General features: G+C 37.0%; 3 protein-coding genes across 6 annotated transcripts in view; 2 read left to right on the top strand and 1 right to left on the bottom strand.

Annotated features, from left to right (window-relative positions):
• The window catches only part of enah (ENAH actin regulator), a 106,726-nt gene extending 93,703 nt beyond the window's left edge, over nt 1-13,023 (bottom strand). For 3 of the 4 annotated variants that reach the window (XM_077220183.1, XM_077220189.1, XM_077220191.1), the window contains exon 1: nt 12,681-13,018. In XM_077220183.1, coding sequence (XP_077076298.1) covers nt 12,681-12,685 — 5 coding nt within the window. In that variant the 5' untranslated portion in view covers nt 12,686-13,018. Of the gene's footprint in view, nt 1-12,680 lie in introns of all 4 variants that reach the window. The other variant, XM_077220181.1, reaches the window with a different exon arrangement.
• Nucleotides 13,024-14,863: 1,840 nt separating this feature from the next.
• On the top strand, nt 14,864-17,153 carry srp9 (signal recognition particle 9). Its single transcript, XM_077220463.1, has 3 exons — nt 14,864-15,041; nt 15,293-15,361; nt 15,450-17,153. Exons 1-3 carry the CDS (start codon nt 14,970-14,972, stop codon nt 15,567-15,569), a joined length of 261 nt encoding a protein of 86 aa, XP_077076578.1. The 5' UTR covers nt 14,864-14,969; the 3' UTR covers nt 15,570-17,153.
• Nucleotides 17,154-17,949: 796 nt separating this feature from the next.
• On the top strand, nt 17,950-23,289 carry ephx1 (epoxide hydrolase 1, microsomal (xenobiotic)). Its single transcript, XM_077220462.1, has 9 exons — nt 17,950-18,072; nt 18,838-19,028; nt 19,132-19,312; nt 20,126-20,344; nt 20,442-20,571; nt 20,886-21,100; nt 21,918-22,026; nt 22,113-22,235; nt 22,851-23,289. The coding sequence occupies exons 2-9, from the start codon at nt 18,849-18,851 to the stop codon at nt 23,059-23,061; spliced, it is 1,368 nt and encodes a 455-aa protein (XP_077076577.1). The 5' UTR covers nt 17,950-18,072; nt 18,838-18,848; the 3' UTR covers nt 23,062-23,289.
• The last annotated feature ends 15 nt before the right edge of the window (nt 23,290-23,304 follow it).

Genomic DNA, 23,304 nt, shown 5'->3' with positions numbered 1-23,304 from the left:
ATAATAATAACTCAAAATAATTTCAGCCCTGATCCTCAATTGTAGCTATAGTAGTAAACAATCTTTTAGAATAATTTTTTATATGTCTTTTAATAATTGTTTTGTTCCAGTGGGTAAAAAAAATAAAAATTGTATTATGGTAATGGTAATTGTGGCTATATATATATTGTGCTTAACTGATATTGTTTTTGAAACATTTTTAAAAATTCTTAAATTCTTTAAATTCTTAAAGAATTCTTAAAAAAAAAAAAAAACTTTTTTCTTTCTTGACAGCTTTCATAAGATTCACCTGATTTATGAAACATCATGTAAACTGAGCTTCCTCTGAAAGGTCAAAGAGAAAGAAGTGCATTTTGAAGGGGTGGAGTTTACATGAACATGTCACTTTCTTAATAGATAAGGCAGGTGCAGAGCATGTCCCACTGACCTCGGCACACACCCAAACCCAGGAACAATAATAAGGAAAGAGGTCAGAAATCCCAGTACCAGCAGTAACGTAACATAACTCTCAGACTAGGAAAACAGCAAGAAAAACACTCAGGGGTAATAAAAACGACGTCTGCAGGACAGCTGCCCCCTCTTTCGGACAGATGGGTCAACATAAAGACCACCTGTTTAGTACATAAACCTTGAGAGATCCCAAACTACAGACAAAAGGGGCAAAATGGGCTAGAAAACGCTGAAGATTTTGTGAAACTCTGAAAAAGAAATGTGCTCATGAAGAGATGCAAATTGCCCAGCATGGATGGAAGAATGGATGTTTTATTGAACCCCAAAGAGAATGTGACAGGGAAAAACATGGTGCCGATTGGTCAAGTATTCTTTATCCTGATGTGCAGAAAAGACACAAATGCTACAACACAAAAGCCTTACATTAGTCAGTCACAACATCTGTTGTAATAAGTGTCTTTAAGCCCGGGGCTGACATATGCTTGTTTCTGTCCACTAGTCAACCTCAGGAAAATGTGTGTTTTTTCATGTAGAGCATTAAATAGTGCATTAAATCACGGTTGTCTGAAATTCTCCTCAAGATCAACACTAAATATACTCTATTGAAATAAAGAGCAAAAGTTGCTGGTTGTTCGATTCATTCATTTTGCAACTTAGAACATTCACAAGAACGATACTCATTTAGCTGATGTACAAAAAGTAGCTATAAAGATAACCAGTGTGCACAAAAGAGAGACTGATGGGAGGAAAGGACGTGAAACTAGTAAACAAGGGCACGTTTCCAATGTAGAAGAAAGATAAATGAGGGGGGGTTGCTGAAGACAGGATGAACAATGCATTCATAAATATGAATGTTAATTTACTTACATTCTTTTTGTCCTGCTTTCCAGTAAATATCCATAAAGCAAAAAAACATTTACTTGAAGAAAAACTAATCTAAGAAGTTAAAACTAAACCTATCAGACAATATATCTTAAGCATTTTTCTTGAACCAGCAAATTATTTTTCTTGTTGTTTACCCCACTACATTGCTATATTTAGGCTTCAAACAAGAAATAAAGTACCAAGAAAAAGATAGGCTACTTAATTCAATTCATATCCTCAAACAAGATTCAAGTAAATTTCTCATTTTAAGGATGTTTAGATATTTTAACAGAGATGACAAGCAGGTCATGGTTCAAAACGCACGCACACACACACACACACGCACAATTAAAGGCATCATCAACCAGTTCAACTGAAAAGTGCTGAAATGGCCAATCTCATATTACAGTACTGGAGCACAGTAAAAACAAGTAATTCCTAAGATAAATATCATAGAAAGAGAGATATCACACCATAAACTCCTAAAAGGTCAAATCCTCTAGTCAACCCTTCAACAATTTCACAGATATATGATACACAACGAGACACACCTGTAATAAAGATAGTCGTTCCAAAGATGATTTCTCTCACAAAAACAGCTCACAATCTCATGGCACATCAACCATCTCAGAAAACAGAAAACTATGCTTCTTGCAAAGGATGGACATGAGAAATCATGAAGAAAACACATTAAATGTGTGACTCGATGTTGCTTTTCAACTTCAAAATTGTCACAGCAAACAACTAACACAGCAACAACTATGCGAAATGCAACTATCTCTAAGATGAGAATGACTTGGTTGTATTTTTGAACTTGTGGCATTGTGAAGATCTAACTCTGAATTATTACGTACATAAGCAGGCAGTGCCATTAGAAGTCTGATTAAGTCATTCGTGATGCTGTTTTCTTATGCTTTTTTCAGGGATGTTCTCTTGGCTGGTGTGCTGTGAATGGCACAGCTTGAGGTGGGCAGAAAAACAGACGGGCTGCTGGGTTCAATCGTGCAGCTGGATTAGGCTGTGCTCAGATCTTTCAGAAGCACATGTGATGACACAGAGCTGCTGCATGGCATCCAGGCTGAAGGATCACGAGAAGCATATTAAATAGGGAATGCAGATGTATCCTTTACATTCAATCCGAATCCGATATTTATAAAAGGGCAAAAAGAAAGATTAAAAAAGACTAACTAGAGACAAGCTCTCACATTAATGAAACATATGAGAGAGAAAAAAGTGCATTTTGGGGGGGGGGGGGGGGGGGGGGGGTCAAGTAGAGCCGACTAACCATAAAGAAAGAGGGGGAAAATTTCAGTTTGATGGTTCCTCTATGGTCGGGACTGTTTTGTTAATCGGCCACAAAAGCAAGAGAAGGTTTTACAGCCAGTGTCCAACAATCCAGTTTCAGGGTCCAGCTCTATTGTTGCCCTCACAAAAGGGAAATGTTTTATTCACAATAGCAGGGCACTATATTATGTAGGGCATCGGGAGCCTGGCGTCAAGGAATGCGGACCGATTGCCTCTCAACCTTCAAAGCTTCTATCGATTGTGCAGCTTTAGTTGCTTTTGTTTTTAATAGGCATCAGTGCATCAACAAATTCTAATTTCATTCAATGCTGCCAAAGCATCCTAGTTGGATATTGGGCGATAACTACATTTTTACATTCTGATCATCTTTAGTACAGCTAATAATTGAGATGCAAGATGGCGCAAGTTGTTTTTTTCTTTTTTTTTTAAACGAGTTGTGCAACCCTGTGCAAATCCCTCACATGGACGACTAAATGTCTATCATTAGCCATTGGCTAATACATTCTTAGATTTAACTCGCCAGTGTGTGTGTTAGAGGCCAAGTATAAGTTTAGCATTGATATTAGGGCTGAACGATTATGGAAAATAATCTAATTGCGATTTTTTTAACCAATATTGCGATTGCGATTTAATATGCGATTACTTTAAGTTCTTTACCTTCTGTATTAGTCGACAAAGACAAGCAATAAATCATTGTACAGTAGGGATGGGAATCTTTAGGCAGCTCATGATCCGATCTAACTTTTTTCGTATTAATTAATTAATCTTAATTACACTTAAATTATGTATTTAATTACGTGTAAATATACATACATTAAATATATATATATATTATATATATATATATTTTTTTTTTTTATTAAACCAATTACATGTTAAGAATTTTAAATGGACTATAAACTAATATAGCTTCAACATATAAAAGCTAGTAAATAAAGAGGAAAAAAAAACATTAGAAGCAATAAACAAAGAGTGCTTTCAGTATTTAAAAGTAGGCTGTCTGAACGTTTTCCATTCAAGAGCTGGAGTGATTTTCCCCCCTCAGTTTAGATACGATAAATTGCATTCACACTAATGCACATATCTCTTTTGAAATTGTAAATGTAGTTTGTCCTATTGGTTTAAGATATAACTGACCGTGTTTACATTAATTTTTACGTCAAAAGCATTTTGAGATGCAAGTACATTTACCCAATGAGTCGCTTTTGTTGGAGAGAGAATAAATAACACAATATCACATACATAAAAAATAAACTGTTCTTTCCTGTATGCCAGACCTATGCGTAGCGTGCCAAGTTGATGCTTGATTTGCAGACTGCTTTTCTCTCGCGTGTCACATGACCAGTGTAATCGCAGCTTTTGCGGTTACAAAATCGCATTTCATCATATCGCGATATTATCGCAAATGCAATTAATCGTTCAGCCCTAATTGATATATTTTCACTCGCTGAGCGCTTGAGTTTCTCTCTTCGTCAAGCGATCTGTATACTATTTCAAATCAGCTCAAAAGGATGTGCAGTGTACTTGTATTCAAACTCTAGTGTGAAGGAGCACGAAGCACCATCACTTTTCTGAGAGCATTGTGTTTCTCCTACCGACGCAGAGAGTGAGTCTCTTGCATACCACGCAGAATCGACGTACTGCATGTAAACTACATTCTTTGTTGTATTTTCCTGTCCAAATAACAGTTCACTTGGAATTATTCACCTTTTAAGAACAAGCAGAAGATATGCCGGATTCTCCGGCAGTGGGCGGAACTAATATGCAAACGGCAATCTCATTGGCCAGCGCTCACCTATAATCGTCCCCGTTTTGATTTCAGCAAATCTGTTGAACGCTGATAACATGATCAGGGGCGTAGCACAAGATCCCGGACCCTATGTATAGGCAGTCCTGGTGGGCCCCTATGTTCCAAATAAAATATATTCCAGACTTTTCAAGGGCCCTTTCTCCCCTCGGGGCCCTGGTAATCAGTACTGGTTTTACCCCCAGTCCGACGCCCCTGAACATGATTAATATCCACGAACCCTGCAGCTCATCCTTAGTGTGTTGTATATAGTATTTAATAATCTATTTTTTTACAGAAATCCTGAAATGACCAACAATATCTTAAGCACCATCACCAGTCCTAAGTTCAGTTAAAATTACAACTATGCATGCATACATGGTTACCAAGTTTTAGTTCTAATTACTGAAGTTCTATCGTTAAATAGTGCTTGATTATCATGATATAATGCTTGATCGACTGATGTTAAATGTACCTTCAGATATTTAAAAAGCCAATGGCTTCTATTGCTAAGGTGTGCGTAGAGGGTTGTGGTGTGATATAAGATGTGAAAGTAGCGTCAATTTCAGTTACTCAGACGGATATACGCCATTGCCATGGATGACAGGGAGTACTAGGAAACATCTGACTGTTGAATGCCGCAATTGACCAATTAGAATCAGGTACTTTTAAAAACTGCTGATTTTGAATACTGAAGGATGTTGAAAATGCATTGAGAATGCATTTCCTGATAAAGAGAGTCCTTATCCAAGTCGTCTTAGAGATGGGTGTACAACTGTGCAAACTCATCAGAATTCTGTGTTGTGATAACATTCACAGCTGTTTCAACACTCTACACATTAGAGTAATTATCCGTGTCCTCCTCCGCAGAGGAGAAATGCAAGCACCACGCGCTGCCCCTTAAGCTTCTTACAAACCCAAACTTCACATCGAAAAAGTGTCCTTTCATAGTGACAGCAGCCTAAAGGGAGAGTGCCTGCTGAACAGTCGTTCCAGCTACAGAAACAGCTCACAGAGGGACAGTGGTAGAAAGGATGCTGTACGACAACAGTAACGAATCCGTCGCTTGCTGTTGTACTGTGTAGAAAGCCATCTTGAAAACAAGATGAGGGAAGCTGGCCAGATTTCTAAACCATATGCACCCACACACACATACATTTCATCTTTAATGCAGATGCTGTATCTGTTCGAAATGAAAAGAGCTTCATTTTGATGCAGAGACTCTGAAAAGAATGCAGATATTGGGGATTACTGTTGATTGTTGTTGATCCTGCTTTTAAAAACACTTTCAAACACTTCCGGGTGCTCTCAAACAATCAGTGTAGCCAATCACAGACATATCCGATGAGCATGTGAACACAATGGCCAATCAGAGGTGTTTACGATTCTGCTCAACAGCACTCAAAGCATCACAATATTTAAATTTCAGTACGGACTTGGTACCGAAGACGGTACTTTTTGACAACTCTAACGATCACAAACCGTTCTCGGCTCAAAATTCTCAGCATGGCTGGCTAACTGTGTTGTGACATCGCCACTCATGATTTGGTCACTTGTCTGTGCCGATAGCCTCATGGGCAAGTGCACCAACATGTAGCGCCGTTGTGCCCTGGGCGACCCGAGTTCGAGTCCCGGCTCGTGGACATTTCCCGATCCCCCCCCCCCCTCTCTCACCTCGCATCCTGTCTGGCTGTCCTATCCAATAAAAGGCAAAAACACCACACAAAAAAAAAGGATTGGTCACTTGTCTGTTGCCTGGCTAGTGTCAGTTTCTCTCTAGCTGGCTAAGCGCACTACTTAAGCGACGTAAACACAAATTAATAATTAAATTAAAATAAATATCTGATTATCCTCCATAACGCGGTCACCATTTACATCTTATATCGTCTGTAAACTGACGCATTTGCATTCCAAAAAGCGCCGTCCTCAGCCCCACAGAGGAAAATTAAACCATATCGGTATCGGCTGGGCTGGTTTGGCATGGAATTAAATGGTTAAGCAACGATAACTGTTTGGCCAAACGGTGGAAAAGCAGCTAATGATTTAGTGTTGGGTAGCTTTTTTAGCTCCATTTTTCACACATCATTTCATTGCCTGAAGTCAAAAAGCTAAATAGGCCCAGCATAATTTTTCCACCTAGAGCTGTTGATTAACGACTGCTGATTGACTGCAATTTAACCTACAAGAGGTGGAAAACTTTAGCATTGTTCCTTTCATACGAAGTACAGATGAGCCCCAAGGCTTTAATGCATAATGCATTATGTTTGGATGGAAAGATCACAAATAAGCAAAACTAACCACCAGGTTATACCTCACCAGCACTCTCCTGCAATTTTCTTGTGAATCAATCCAACAGACTTAGCACTTCAAAAACAGATCACTACCAGCTAAGGCATAAGAAAAAAATTTGTTTGGTTCCGGTTTCCGACCGACCCTGTCAATTTATGTGCGACCCAAATTTATTTTATGAGCTTGGGGAAGAAATAATGCAAAGTAAATAAATATACAAATAAAAAACTTTGAGGTGAACTATAATTTATGTTTTTGTACAGAACCGTATTTAGCCTGTTGTCCTCCAGCAATGCAAACAAACGAGGCAGCCACGGGCGTTCACACATCGTTGTTGTCATGTAGATGCACTGCTGCGCTTGTGACAGGGCGCATGAACTGAACGAGCAGAGATAGAGAGAGAGCCCCGTTCGCGCGCGCGCACTCTCTCCGCGGAGCCAGGCGAACGTATAGCTTCACCGTCTCAAAACTAAGCACTGTCTTGATCTCTCTCCCTCGCACATATTAATGAAAAAAAATCGACACGATGGCAAGGTCGGAAGACTAAAGTTTCATGTGGAGCATTCGGAGATTTCTTTTTTCCTGAATTACCGCTGGGTGGGAATTGTGAAATGTTTTCTGTGATGATGACACAAATCTTGTGGGATGTCCTAACCGCCGTGATAATCACACAACGCGCACACGTCCGATAATGACACGTCCAATTCGCGAACTAATGACTCATTTGAACCGATTCGTTTTAATGAATGGTTAAAACAACTGATCTTTCCAACACTGAACTCACGAGACGTCTGACGTCCCGTTTCCCCCCCCGCACACATTTAAAATCAGTGTGTGTATGTGTAACATGCTGGGACACACAAGGTAGTAGAGTACATGTATAGGTAGGCTATGTTATGAAAAAATAGAGTAGCTTTTCCATCGCTACAGTAAATAAAAACTAAAAAAATAATGTGAATAATTTCCTTTCTATCACTTGCTGCCACTGGACAAAAAAAAAAAAAAAAAAAGTCCCTACCGACCCATGACCTCAACTGACAACCAACCGGAACCAAACTTTTTTTTTTTTTATGCCTAATCCCATATTCCCATACTCTTGAGACATGAGCACTGGTCATGTGACAGTTCCCATAAGTGGTTTTCCAAAGTAGGATTTTTAGACCTAGGAATTATGACGTCAAATTGAAATGAATCAAACAGAAGCAATGCAAAAAAAAATGGAGAGAGAATCAGTGAAACAAATGAAATTCCTCTAGTGCTAACGCATAAAAAAGTTCCTCCAAAAAAAGGGAAAAGGGTGCATGGAACACAAATTTCCCATTCATGACCAGTCCTCATTAAGGGATACAAGCATATGCAGTTGTTTAAATTAAGAAATCATGCAATAGTTAGACAATGCATTCACTTCATGACAGAAAGACGTCCCATTTAGAACAAAGATGGATCACTATTAGCCTTTCTCAGATCCATAAATAAGCATATTTGGACTGACTACTGAGGGTAGAATATCACTCAATCACTTGATGACATTCATTGATTGAGAAGAAGGTATTTAAGGTATAAACAACAGAGAACATACGTTTCATAGCCAAACACTAGAGTACTTTAGACAAAAAGCTATGGGCAAAAACAAAAGCATTTTTCCAATGAAAAATAAAATCTCAATGGTCGCTTTCACAGACTCTGAACAGGTGCTTACTGTGAGCACTATAGAATGGGCAAAGGAAACAAAATAAGGAAAATAAAGAAACCCAAGTAAACCCATATGGCAGATAGATAGTTCCTGCTACCTCTCAAGACTTCAGAGACCCACATGTTGTAGAGTCAGCCAGGTGCCGTGAGGAACTTCGGCTGGTTACATGCCACACGCAAAAGCAGCTCATATTTATTTTGTTATCCAAATTAATAGGTTAGGGAGTTCACACTGCCCACACAAGCAAGCTTCTATAGGAGCAAAAAGAGTTTCTGTTTCGGTGCTGAGCTCATTTTTATAATGCTTTGTGCTTAGTGGTACAAGGGGCTTTCCTTGCCATTAATGTTTGGATAACATGCATTCGTGTCCTTTGATTAAAAATAATGGCTAGTGCAGTGGCTGCGATAAACTTAAACATACTAACATCCATTGCCATGATTTTTGGAATGACTTATCACAAGAGGAAAAATATTGTTTTAGTCGCATAACAAATGCTGTCATTTTGCAATAGTTTTTTATCGACATTTAGAAAATATTGTAAAAGTTTACCACAAATCTAAAACAGCTAATGTGTACTTCTATGTGAAATAATGTTAGGTACCAGTTGGAGGGTTTTAGTCCCGGTTGGCCCGTTTATTGCCCTGGCGCGCAATGGCCCTACAGTGGAAATGCGGCTAACAATTTCTGACTAGCATATAACTGAACAAATCAAACAAACATAAACAGGTAAAGGTGGGGCCCCCTACTGGGAAGGGCCCATGGGCTGCAAGTCAAGCCCAATGCTAAGTTCAGCCATCCAGTTTGCAATATCAAGCAGCATAACAAGCCGTTTTGAACAGCTAAAAATAACTAGAAGCCAGACACATTCAATCAACAATTGTCCGTGCCCGCACTTATGTGACACATAAGGTGGAAAGGGTTTGGCAATATTTCAACAAATATTCTGCACTAGTAACCCAGAAATAATTTTAACTTAACCCAAGTAACTAACAACTGCATGTTCACTGTAAAACAGACCTTAGGAGGAAAAGGTGATGTGCAACAAACAAGTTCTTCTGCAAATGTAATAGGAACTGTAGTGTATCTATAGATCCTATCAAACCCATTCATGACAAGCCTATTTTGAACACTCTGGAATGCTTATTGGCCTATAAAGCATCTGGGAGAAGACTTGGGCATAAGAGGTAATCAGAATCACTCAACTTGTTGCTTGCCACTGAATCAGTTCATTCAAGATCCAACATGCAGAGAATCATGATGGCAGATCATCATCATCCCTTGCAAAATTAAATGAACTCCAAAGTGACAGAATTTATAAGAGCAGCAACGGTAAAGGATTTGTGAAGATCACTCAAATGCAGTCAAACATGGAGTGATTTGTTCATAAGGGACCTACAAAGCCATGCCAGTTAGATTTCACAATCACATGCATATCTGGAGCTAACAGACAATGTTTTGCTTTAAACTCAGTCAGAAGCACTTTTTATTTTCTTTATATTGTCTAGTTAATTTTTATGTCTGATAGCACGAGATATCTATGATGAAGAGGGAGCAAGGCTATAACCAAAACCTTGTTTCTAAAACACAGACCAAGCCAAGACAATGATCCGACCTAAGCCATCTGATTTATGCCTACCAAAAAGCAAGCCTAAGTTTCAAGGTGACTGCTAGCTAAGTCATGCTTCAATGTCTCACTGACTATCAACAATGAGTGTTAGGAGGAAATTATAGTATAATCGATCATCTATTAATATTGCAAATGTGTCATTATTGAAGCATGTTACCTAAATAACCATGAAAAATTTAGACTGATGCATGATTATGTTCCATTTTGTGATAATCAAAGAGAAAACTGAATTCATCAACAGTTCAAATCTCTCTATGTAACATTACAGAAACAGGCCAGAAAAAAGATATAATGCAGTTTAGAGTGCAACACTGCGTGTAACGAAGCCTGCAGTATAGCCAAATGATGTCAACCAAACACATTCAAAACCTGCTTTTCAAAGCACAGATATTAAAGGATGTTATGAACTTGCTTTAAACAAAGTACAAATCAGTGGTAATCCACAATGATTAAATGCATTCTTGATTGCTTTTGCTTTATCTAAATTCCTCTAGAAACAATGTGGTGTTAAGAGAGGAGTGCAACAGGATGAGTCTGAGCCACTGACGTCAATGATAAAAAACTTTCACAGAGGGCTCTGTATCTAAATGAGAGATGAAATGGAAAATAGAATAGGTGACAGGGTGTAATAGAGAGAGAAGGTGGGGGGGGGGGGGGTAGATTAAGTAGACACAGTATCTCTACCAAAGAGAGTAATTACATAAGGAGAAAAGGAAAAGTTTAAATGGCCCCTTCAATACAATTGCGCTCGCATATTATTCTGTTCTGATTAGGCATGAATATCCCGAGGGGACTTGTCTTTTCTCATGGCAGAAAGATAAAGCGAGAGCATACGGATGAATTCATAAGGACACATTTCTATCTACAAACTCAGAAAGCCTTGATTAGGCCTAAAGATCAGAGGAGCCTGATTTGAATTTGCTTGTAAATTCACAAAAGTGCTCAAGAGTTCAGTTAACATGCACTAATGAAAAACAAAAATGACTTATTCAGTTGAAATGAAATACACTTTCATGATCTATGAACCAGACAGCATTGTTACTGACCTGGAATTTTGGAAATCATGAAACCAGCCTTTCAGGTTGTTGATTACATTTAGTTACTAACCTAAAGTATACACTACCAGTCACAAGTTGACAACTACTCATTCTTCACAGCTACAGAAAAAATGTAAAAAGTTCAATATTAAGGAACACAGATGGAAGTATGGAAATTGCACTTTTTACAGCATACTGAATGAGTCATATGCATAATGGACACTGGATAATTTTCATTCACTAATTATACCATTTAAAAAGAGTTATTCATAAAAATGAACTAAACTAAATAAATGTATAAATTTAGCTGTGTACAGAAATTCATGCCCAGGCATTTTGCAAGATCACGAGAAACAAATGCATGCAAGTGTATCCAAACTTTTGTCCTAAATGAATGAATTTGATTCACAATAGGTGTTTACAATTAGGTTAATTCCTCATACACATAATAAACCTGCAGTTGTGTCACACAGTTAAAAGCTTGACACTTCCCAACACATGATCGTGATGAGTAAGAGGGAACTGTCTGGGTCTTAAAATCCCACAAACCACACCTGTTATAGCTAACAAACATGAACATTCGCCTCCGCTCAATCACTCCCGAGCGGGAGACAATCCTGTTTTTGACAGAAGAGGCAACCCACGTACATTTGAGGTGCTTTACTATTCAACACCACGGCTCGTGGGACGACAGGCCAAATAATACAGAAGAGATTAATCTAAACCTAAGGGGAAGGTTATGTCATATCATCCAAACTCTGCTTTAAGGGCAGCTTGTTTCTGCTGAAGGCTGCCAACAGCTGGCTCTTTCGTCATATGTCTTCAGTGGGAGTGTGGGAGGAAATACTTAAGTTATTCTGATAATCAAAGCAAGGCTTGAACATTTTAACACATGCTCTCACTAGATCACCAGACACTGGGAACATGCACATCACAATGTAATGTAATGGATCCAATCCTTAGTCAAACAGTTATTAGCAAACAGCATATGACTAGTGTGTGTGTGTGTATACACACACACACACACACACACAATTTAAATCAATGTCAAACGACAATACATTTTAAAAAAACAGCAATATTTCAATCTAATAATAAAGGCAGGGAAATGACTGATTATTATTGGCATCGTCCTCTAAAATGAAGCCAAGGTGTTAGAACATTGTTATGGTCATTTTCTTTATAACATGAACAGAAGTGTCAAAGTAGTCACATAAGCTCAACTATGCTAACATGATGCATCCTAAACAAACAAGATCTCTCAAATTCATTGCCATGCTGCATTGATTGAACTGCATGATACTTCATATGCAGATAGGCCTATATATGTGCGTCTTTTCCTCACACCCCATATTAAGTAACGTTATGCAATTATACAGGCGCTCAAATTGGTTGTACTAATTGATCAATTTAGATGTAAAATTTAAATTATTACTTTTAACAGTACTAAAAATGAATTGCAGTACAAAATGATATGAAAATCTAAATCATTAACACCATTTATCTAATCAACAGTTAGTTTATGAATTATTTATAGGCAGTGCGCAAATAGCCACGCATAATTTTTTTACCCAAACAAGAGCAGCGCATAAATGCCTTTGGGTTGAGATTAAACTAGATTTTACTTACCTCATGGTGATTTCCGCGCTATTTTTTCGGCGTTATATAATTTCAGAGTTTGCAAAGTTCGCACTTGATCACAAAAGATATGAATGAAACGCTGCAGGACCACAGAGAGTTTGTATCGCGAAAAGTAAAAAATAAAAATGAAAGTAAATAAAAAAAAATAACTAGATCTACATGATCTACCGCATTGCAGCTGTATGTGGATGCTGCAGCACAAAAAAATGTAAGTGAGAATGTAATTTTCTGTTTGGTCTTGCAAACGCCTGATCTTCTAATAACGGCAACGTGCCGCTGGGATCCCCTTCTACAGCCACAGCACAGACGCATAGCTTTACTGGCCTACGTCACCACGCAAGGGACGCACAGGTCACGCCCCCATATGATAGTTTGTCAGGCATTTAGTTATGATACATATTAGACAAATAAAATACTTGTAAAATATTAAGATAAAGGTAAAACTGAATATATATATATAGGTACCATCTTTTTTTAAACTCTCTCTCTCTATATATATATATATATATATATATATATATATATATATATATATATATTCCTTTTTACTTCTCTCTTTATATACATATTTATGTGTGTGTGTGTGTGTGTGTGTGTGTGTGTGTGTGTGTGTGTGTGTGTGTGTGTGTGTGTGTGTGTGTGTGTGTGTATTTTATGTTATAGTATTATCGCTAAAAAAATGGGGGCAGAAAATGTAATTAAAGATTATAATTGATAGTACATTTGATCACATTCATTCAAGCCTTCAGCATATTAAGAAGATGCTTTACAATTGATAAGTGAATGTTATCTGACTATAATCTGTGTGCTGTCAGCTGTTCATAAAAAGAGCCAATGGTGTGCTTGTTCAAACCTTGCGACTTGGGCCCCACATCTCAGTTACCAGATCAACTACCACTGTCACTCATGCATCTCTGAATGAACTATATGAATATTTGGGTATATGTGACTAGGGTCTATGACTGAAGGCAGAATGAAAGGGAAAGAATTTGAGATACAATTTGAATTTTTGGTTTAAATTTCCAGGCTTTAAAAAAAAAAAAAAAAAAAGGTCTACACTGCCATCTACCGGTGCACTCTTATACAATTTGGTACACATGCTAAAACATTCTCGTCCTTGAGCCTCAGGAACCCTGTAGTTTTTGTATCGGTTATGCCATTGCTTTAAGACCATATTTAGTGGTTAATTCTGTGTTTAAGTTGTGCATTCTACGTGTCAAAAATGCATGTCTTTCCAAAGCAGTTTAACAACAACAAAAAACAAAACATTAACAAACATTTATAATTTGCTTATATGCTTTTCGAAATTTGAAAATTACACTGTATTTCATGTATTTCGGTAAATTGGGACACTTTTTGCCATCGAGATGATTGGGGAACATGTCCCAATTATTCTGAATTAATGAATTAACCGTTCAAAATAACAGTTCTTTATATTCCTCTGACTAAACACGTCAGTGTAGCTGTCGTTCACCGGCCTTTCACGGGGAATATTTGAAGTTAGTGCTTGCCTTGGATACGGTTGTTTACCAGCAGGAAGCGCATGGTGGCTCAAAATACCCATAGACAGTAGGCTTGTTCGACTTGAACCGGCGCTGCACAGACCGATCGGTTGATGAGATCAAAGTACCGCGAGAGCGATTAGAGAGCAGACTGTTCCTTATGCTTTTGAATCGCTCTCGCGGTACTTTGATGTCATCAACCGATCGGTCTGTGCAGCGCCGGTTCAAGTCGAACAAGCCTAGTACTTCCTCTAAGGCGCATTCAAATCACATGACGTCATGTGTCATGTCTTACTAAATTCATTTGTAACTAGAATGTGTAATCGTTTAAAATCTGTTGTTCCAATGGCTATGCCTATGTACCTAACTTAACCATGTAAATTCTATTTAACAATGTCCATAATATTATTTTCATATATGATTGATCCGCCCTGACTAGTGGTTTAAAATGTCACAGGTACCACGTGACAACACGGCTACTAAGCCCCGCCTTTCTTTTCATCCTAATCGTTATTTCTACTATGTTTCTGCAGCTCATTCTATTTCTATAAACCAATCACAATCCTCAAATCCGACCACGTACACTACGTAGTGATTACTCGTCAGTGTGCATGTTTTATATTGGCCAGTTTAACTGCCGACCAATCAGAGTGCGTTTTTCTACGACTCAAAGTGGCCATGTTTTATGCCACCTGGGTTTTACTTCTAACAGCTGTATATTGCTACGCCTCTTAAGTATTTACCAAAATACCCTATATTTAGTATTTATTACATCATGCCTTATTACCAGACATGGGAAGAATTTGCGCGAGCTGCAGAAAAACTTTATTTGACGGACCCGATGAAGGTAATTGATAAACAACCTTTATTTTTAGGCTACCGGCTACAAGCACATAATTTTTACAGTCAAAAAGAAACTTAAATTGGGTCAAATGTATTGTAGAGCGAATTCGAATTGTTGTCTGTAAGTACAAACACAATATCGTGTTTATGAATGCCTGAAAATGATACTGTCAGCCAGAGAAAGACTTCAGTATTCAAACCTTACATGTAAGTTACTGAATCATTGTAACTGTCTTGTTAATGTTGTTCATTCAGGTCAGAGTGGTTCTGAAATATCGACACTGTGATGGAAATCTCTGTATGAAGGTCACAGATGATGCTGTGGTATGTATGCTTTTAGCCCTTGCAAGAAGACTGTTTTGTTTATGGTCTTATGTAGATCATGTTGGATTCACTGTACGTTTCTTCTTAGTGTTTACAGTACAAGACTGACCAGGCCCAAGACGTGAAGAAGATTGAGAAACTGCATGGGAAGTTGATGAGATTAATGGTCTCCAAAGAGACCCACAGTGGATCCATGGAAACGGACTGAATGAATCAAAGGACCTGTTGGGATTGGACAGTTGTTTGTTACTCAATCTGACTGACACTGAAGAGAGATGAATCTACAGGAGGATGGAGATGGAGTTTGGTTGATGTTTATTGACTGTATACTGAGAATGTTCAAGATTATGCTTGTTTGAAGAGCAAGCACCAAGACAAGAGGATACATCCTATACAAGATGGTGATATTTGGGTTCTTATTCCGGAGGTCGGACAATGTTGTAATGGTTATACAGTTGTTTCAGTTGGTCTGCCTATTATTTAATGTTTGGAAAAAGTGGGTTTTAACTACACCAACCTCAAGGGAATACATTTTGAAACAGGACCTTCTTAATTTCTTAGGATTTCATTGTAATCTAGTTTGTATGTCTATGCATGATGTACATTGAACCTTAATAAATTTCTCACTTTTTTTTCATCCTATTTCATTTTACTCTTACTTTCTAACAGCATTACAGTCTACAAACATTTAACAATGCTTTTACAGTTAAATTAAAAAGCAATTATTAATCTATTTCAATACCTGATAATTATGCTGACACCCAACGTTTGTGCACAGTAGCTAACATAATTTTAATCTTTTTTTTAAACTATGTTAACCTTTGTTTTTATATTTGCTAGGACTTCAGTGTTGGTAGATGGACAAGCCCCTGCCCCTTTTGTCTCAAAATGTATTGTGCCCCTCTCTGATAATTGCTAATAATAATTATAAATAATATAATCAATAACAATACACTTATACACTATTGCCACTTACAATAATAATACAAAAAAATATATATACATTTTTTTTTGGCGGAGATGATGTGGTAGGCGGAGTTTACCCTGTAGCGCATGCGCAAAAAAGTTGCGGCAGCATATACGAGTTATGCTTAACTAAAATAAAAGTATAATTCGATTTCAGCCGCATTCTGAGTCTGACAATATCATTCGTTTTTATCCAAGGCAAGTGTTATTAGCTTGGGGAAATACATCTAGTGAAATGAAATCTTAAGTCCATGTCCAACTCTAAATTGTAAGGAATATATATCTTGTTTTCATAGTAAAACTTTACAATAAGGTTAATGTGTTGTTTATTCATATGAACTAACCATGAGCAACACATTTGTTACTGTATTTGTTAATCTTAGTTAATAATAATACACCTGTTATTTTTTTGTTCATGTTATTTCAGTCAGTGCATTAACTAATTTTAACAAAATTACAACTTTTGATTTTAGTGTTTTAGTAAATGCTGAAATTAATATTAACTTAGATTAATAAATGCTGTATAAGTGCAGTTCATTAGTTCATGTTAACAAATTTGACTAATGAAACATAGTAAAGTGGTACTGATTTCATGAAGCTAACACTATATGCATATAATACATACATAAAAAAGTACATCAACAAAACTAAACATGAATTCCTCATAATCTCATAATCTTGATTCTCACTGTTTGTTTGGTAAAGTTAATAATATTTAGTAATATTGTAATAATTTCCCTATTTTCATTTGATGTGTAATGCATTCTAATTGTATCAACATCTTTTCATAGAATGCCAAGGAAATAAATGATAAAAAGAAAACAAACAACTCTTCTTTTTTTCTTTTTTGTGTGTTTTTTGTTCCTTCCGCCCCTGCCCCTGAGGAGGTCTGTGCACGCCACTGCCCACCACAGTTATAAATGTAGGCTACTAAACTTGTCTAGCACATATTGTCACATTGAATATACCTTTTAGTATGTGTTCTGACCGTACCACAATGGAGAAAGCATCTTAAGCAGGTTTTCAGCGTTGTCGTTCCGCAACTGCATGTAACCTTCACCTAAAATACTATTGTGACACTAATATGTTTGTGTAAATGAGGTTATGAAATAATTTGTAGTCAGACAAACGGGTTTTACTCTTGTGTCTTCCTGTCAGACTGTGTGCGCCGCGCACTGCTTCACTCCAGTCAGTTGTTTTTTTCAGTAATGTCTTTTTTTTCGCGAGTGAGAACGCTTTCAGTTCTTCCCACACACACCAGAGCCGTTTAAAAACAGCTAATGTTATTTATAAAAGCCTGAAAAAAGGGCTCTATGAACAATCACAATTTGCGTAAGTTAAATGTTTGGCAGTTTAAAAAAAAACTTTTATTTTTGTTACTTTTTTAATGTTTTTATTTTAAAAAGAGAACGTATTGAAACCATTATCTAACTTAATTACAGGGTCATAATAATAACTAGCCTAGCCTACTATCAAAATACAATATCGCGAAATGTGAAAAATGTAAAAAATGCTTGGTATGCAGTTTACTAAAATAAAACCACCACTATTATCTGAAAGAAGGACGTAAACAAATTTCACAGGACAGAATAACAGACGTGTTTTCCACAAAGACTGTAAAAGGTTTTCCATAAGTGAAAGGAAGTGAGCACAGCGCCTTTGTGACTACATTTCCCATAGTGCACTGGGCTGATGTTACTGCGTCTTGCTGCTAAACGATCACACAGCAACTTTGCTACATTGAGGTAAGTGGGCATTATGTCTGGTGTTATTAATCATGGCATTTTTGCATGTTTTACCTAGTTACTTTGTTAACTAATGTTCATTTACAAAAACATACTGTTAGTGTGCTGCTATCCCTGATGTTGAGGTAGCTCAGTTCTTTTTTTACAAATGTTTTCATGAAATAAAACTGATATATGCAACAACTTCATTGTTATACAGCTTTTAATAATAACTTTATTAGGGTAAATGGATTTGCAAGTAGCGAGTCATTGTTTATTTTCTTTCAAGATAAAGATTGAGAATAATTTAGCTCAGTCTATTGCTATAATTCCACTATAATCATCTAGCCTGTTAGATTACATATTATTATTCAGATATTTTTTTTTTATCATTTAACTGCATAAAAAAATATTTGTCAGGTGAGGTAATGTCGAATGATATTTTTGTGAATAATTCATAATTAGAACAGCACAGATTACATCTGCTATTCACATGGTATTTACTGTGCATTAAGAGTTAAACAGAGAAAAGCTTTGTCACTGACCCACATGTTGTTACCACCGAGCTTTGTCCACCCTAATCCCCGTGCTGGGAATGTTGTGCAACAATAAACCTTTGCTCCATTTTCTTGCATGCATTAAAATCATGTTGCCTAGAGAAATGAAAGGTAGCTGGTTCATATTCTGCAAGGGCTGATCCATGAGTTAGCTATCATCAATTAACCCTTGAACAAGACATGTCAGGTTAAATCTAGTTGATAATAACTATCATTTGCTTTATCCCAGGCCCTTAAACCATGTACACATTGGCAGTGGCATTGGGGCTCGGAGCAGTGGTTGCTCTCGTATTCCTGAAGAGGAGAAAGAATGTCCTGAAAGCTCAGGATGGGTGGTGGGGTGTGGGAGCTTGTCTCCAAGGACCTGAGGACGATAGTATCCGCCCGTTTAAAGTTGAGACAACTTCAGAAGAGATTGAGGTAAATCCTGATGTCATCATCAGAATAAAATTTTGAATAATTATTTCAGTGGAGATATACTTCTTGGATTTGTCTTTAGAAAAAGCTCCTTTATATTCCTTAGGATTTGCACCGCAGGCTGGATCAGACCCGCTCCTTTCCTTCTCTTGAAGATAGTCAGTTTAACTATGGCTTCAACTCCAAATACCTTGATAAGGTTGTGTCTTACTGGAGGAATGATTTTAGTTGGAACAAACAAGTGGATAAACTGAACAAATATCCTCATTTCAAAACCAAAATCGAAGGTGAGTCTTAACTAGTACACAGCTATAGAGAGAAATACACATCTCTGCACCTTGGAAAAAATGCTGCTGTTTTCCAAAGAAAGCTAATACAATTTGATGATGCTGAATTCAAAATTTTCAAATCAAACTTTCAGTCATGTACATTATTTTTTAAAAACGTGAAAAATAAGATTTTTTATGCACTAATCAAAATAGCAAAAGCAGTCAAATGTCAAAGGTTTCATTTTAATGACAGAAAGAAGTATATAAAATGTATATTTTAACTTTTTTTTAAAACTATTTACAAATAGGTGTTCAAATACTGTCGAAGAACTTTACATGAACAAAACCTTTTTTCCCCACAAATTTTGCCAAACGCTGTTTGGAAGTAGTAAAACATGAAATTAAATTAAAATATAAACTAATCACTGTACATTCACCTCTAATGTATCAGGATTAGGCCTAAAATAATGTTATACGTGTGGAAATCAGCAGAGAATTAAACAAATAATTATAACACGGCTCAGAGAAAGATAGGAATCATGTCTTTGTGGCAGTTTTTATGATGATTTATCAATGATACAAGACTTCCTCGCCTTACAAATGGTTGTTGAAACCAAAAATGCTATGAAATGCACATCATGTTTTAGTGAGAGAGTTGGCACTATTTTTGGAATCATCACCACAAAATTAGTAAGGAACAAATAGGATTTTATTCATTAAATATCATCCAGGGCAGACCTATTATTTTACACTTAATTGTTTCATGTATTATACTACACTACAACAGATTTCATTGTTGTTCTGTGTTGTATTGTCCTCTATTAAAAAAAGGTATTGATGTTCACTATGTTCACGTGAAACCGAAGAACCTGCCAGAGGGAACCCGTGCAGTTCCTCTGATGATGGTCCATGGATGGCCAGGCTCCTTCTATGAGTTTTATGGTATCATCCCCCTGCTTACGGAGCCAGCCAGCCCTGATGACATCGCCTTCGAAGTCATCTGTCCCTCAATACCTGGTTATGGTTTCTCAGAGGCCCCACATAAGAAGGGTAAGTGCTAAACAACACAACCCAACAGATATTTCATTGTGAAACATGTAAATTGGTCTGTTTTACATTTTATATTATCATAATGTGTTTTCCACAGGGTTTGACTCTGTATGTGCAGCACACATATTTAATAAACTGATGAAGCGTCTTGGTTTTAACCAGTACTACGTTCAGGGAGGAGACTGGGGTTGGCTTATTACCACTAATATGACCCAGCTGGAGCCCAAGTATGTATAAAAGCATTGGTTCTCAACTTTTTTGACTTCAAGGCCCAACTTTGTCCAAGACAATATTCAAAGGCCCTCCTATTTTAACTGATATGTACCTTTGGTACTTAAATCAACATTTATTTAAGATTATGTTTAAAGAATTACATTGATTTTAAGACTTTTTGGGGCCCCCTAGTGGTTGAGAAACACTGTATTAAAGTATTTAATCTCATTGAAATCATCAGATAGAATGCAGTAAATTAAGTTGGATATATTAAAGGAAGATCATGTGTATAGAAATAAAAAGTACTTTTGTTCACCTTTCTTTGTAGTGCTGTGAAAGGCCTCCACGTTAACTTTGCTCCACCTGCAAAACCAGGCTTTCTCATGGTGTTGTCTATACTTTTTGGTCGACGATTCCCCAAACTCTTTGGCTTCACTGAACATGACGTGAAACGCCTTTTCCCTTGTATGGAAAAGCTTGTAGTGAATGCCGTGAAGGAGACTGGATACATGCACATACAATCCACTAAACCTGACACTGCAGGTGAGAGACATATTCAAAGTGAATCAAATGGATAAAAATGTGCATCTTTGAATAGAGTGCAACAGTCCGGTTGTGGAAGTAAAAACATTCTTTCTCCATAGTGAAATTGATCAATAACTTATAAATCTTTAAAGACCTACTATGAGCTACGAGGTTGTTAATCCATGATATGTGCTTCTGATGAAGCCGTCAGCCCACATCACTTCAGGTTATTTTTAAAATAATTGCTTAACAGTGGAATTCCTCGTGAAAAACTAACTAATAAAAAATAACATCTTTCTCGTTAAACCTCATTTAAATAAACACATATTAGAATATTCTATTTTTATGAGCCCAAATATTCAAATACATTATTTTAGGATTTATATTTCTAGGATTTATATATATATTGAAAATGAAGTTTTATATTTCTCTGTCATTTTAATTTGATTATGCTGTTTGCAATGCTTCATGGAATTGTAGTTTTTCTTTTTTCTCACTAAAGCTGTTAAGTTCAGTCTTGTGCCTATGTCTTTTTGTGTACGTTTCTAAAAACAATGCTTCAAATCAAAGTTTGTAGTGTTATGATTCACCTTGTAGCAGATTGGTTTGGTTCATGGCTTATAACTTTTTAATGAACACTATAAAACAAAAAATCCCTATAGGAAAAATGAATGGAAAAAATACCAGAACCAGTGGCACTGAAAAGGGGGTGGGCACTGTTGCAGTCTGTAGACTCCACATATAAATCTGTTGTGACATTGGTCCATTGGGTTATATATTTGGTTTTATGTAACAGAATTTGAAATTTGATTTGAAGCTTGACTGTATTCCACAGGCCGTGGATTGAATGACTCTCCTGTTGGTTTGGCTGCCTACATTTTGGAGAAATTTTCAACCTGGACTGATCCTGAATTTAAGAAACTTGAGGATGGTGGGCTGGAGAGGTAGTACTTTTTTTTTTTAAAGTTTAGCTTCATTAAAAGTCAGTGAAATGTGTGTTCAGTTAAATAATCGGTTGATTCCCCAACAGGAAGTTTTCTCTTGATGATCTACTGACGAATGTGATGATCTACTGGACCTCTAGGTGCATTATATCCTCCATGCGCTTCTACAAAGAGAACTTCAGCAAAGGCTTAGACCAGCCACATGCAAAGTAAGAGAAATACAGGCTCTGATTAACATGAAGCTTAAAGGGATAGTTCACCCAAAAATGACAATTCTTTCAGTATTTACTCTCCCTCATGTTGTTCAAACCCCGTAAGACCTTCGTTCGTCTTCAGAACACAAATTAAGATATTTTTGATTAAATCTGAGAGCTGGATCACTCCTCCATAGGCTTCTTCAGGGATTGAAACTTGCCGGCCCCACGAAAAGTTGTTAAAGACATCATTAAATTAGTCCAAGTTACTACAGTGGCTCAATCTTAAATTTATCAAGCGACGAGAATACTTTTTGTGCGCAAAAAAAACAAAAATAACGACTTTATTTCAACTATTAATTTCCTTCTCTGTGGGCCTCGTGAGTTCACGTAGTGTGTTTGCGTAGTGCTTCTGTGTTGTACGCATCACACACATGACCAGCGTCGGCCAATAGTGAGCCTACGTGTGACGTACAACACAAAAGGTCTACGTGAACTCACTGGAGTTGTCGTGATACCATAAATTGTCCCCTTGCTGAATTGATTTAATAAAAAAAGAATTAAGTTTTGAATGGTAGTGCATAATGCAAAATCACTTAATTAATGTGCTATTTCTCTTTCACCCAATAGGCTTCCGGTTTACGTTCCAACAGGTGTGGCCTCTTTCCCCAATGAGTTGATGCACACCCCTAAATTGTGGGTGACACAGAAATACCGTAGGCTCAAGACTTACACTCCCATGGCCCGTGGGGGCCATTTTGCTGCTATGGAGGAGCCGCAGTTACTGGCAGAGGATGTTCAGAACTTTGTCAAGATTGTAGAGAAGAGAAAGAAGAAATGAGTAATTCTGTCATCTTATTCATATCCATGGGACTTTCATAAATGCATCTAAACAGTGATGATAAAGAAGTAAAAAAACAACCATTGGACCACAATAATTTTCTAATCAACAGTATTATGAACAAATGTATTACATTTATTTTTAGGTAAAAGCGCTGTTTAATGCTAGTAACATACTACGGAATATGTGCCTTTGTTTTATTTTAATTAAATAATCATATATTAACAAGAGCTTCCTTTTGAT

This window comes from Siphateles boraxobius, unplaced genomic scaffold (genome assembly GCF_051911475.1).
Source record: "Siphateles boraxobius isolate OS27281-9 unplaced genomic scaffold, OSU_SipBor_1 8, whole genome shotgun sequence".
Classification (NCBI taxonomy): domain Eukaryota; kingdom Metazoa; phylum Chordata; class Actinopteri; order Cypriniformes; family Leuciscidae; genus Siphateles; species Siphateles boraxobius.
Note: the sequence above shows the minus strand (reverse complement) of the source record. Positions and strands in the feature narration are given on the sequence as shown.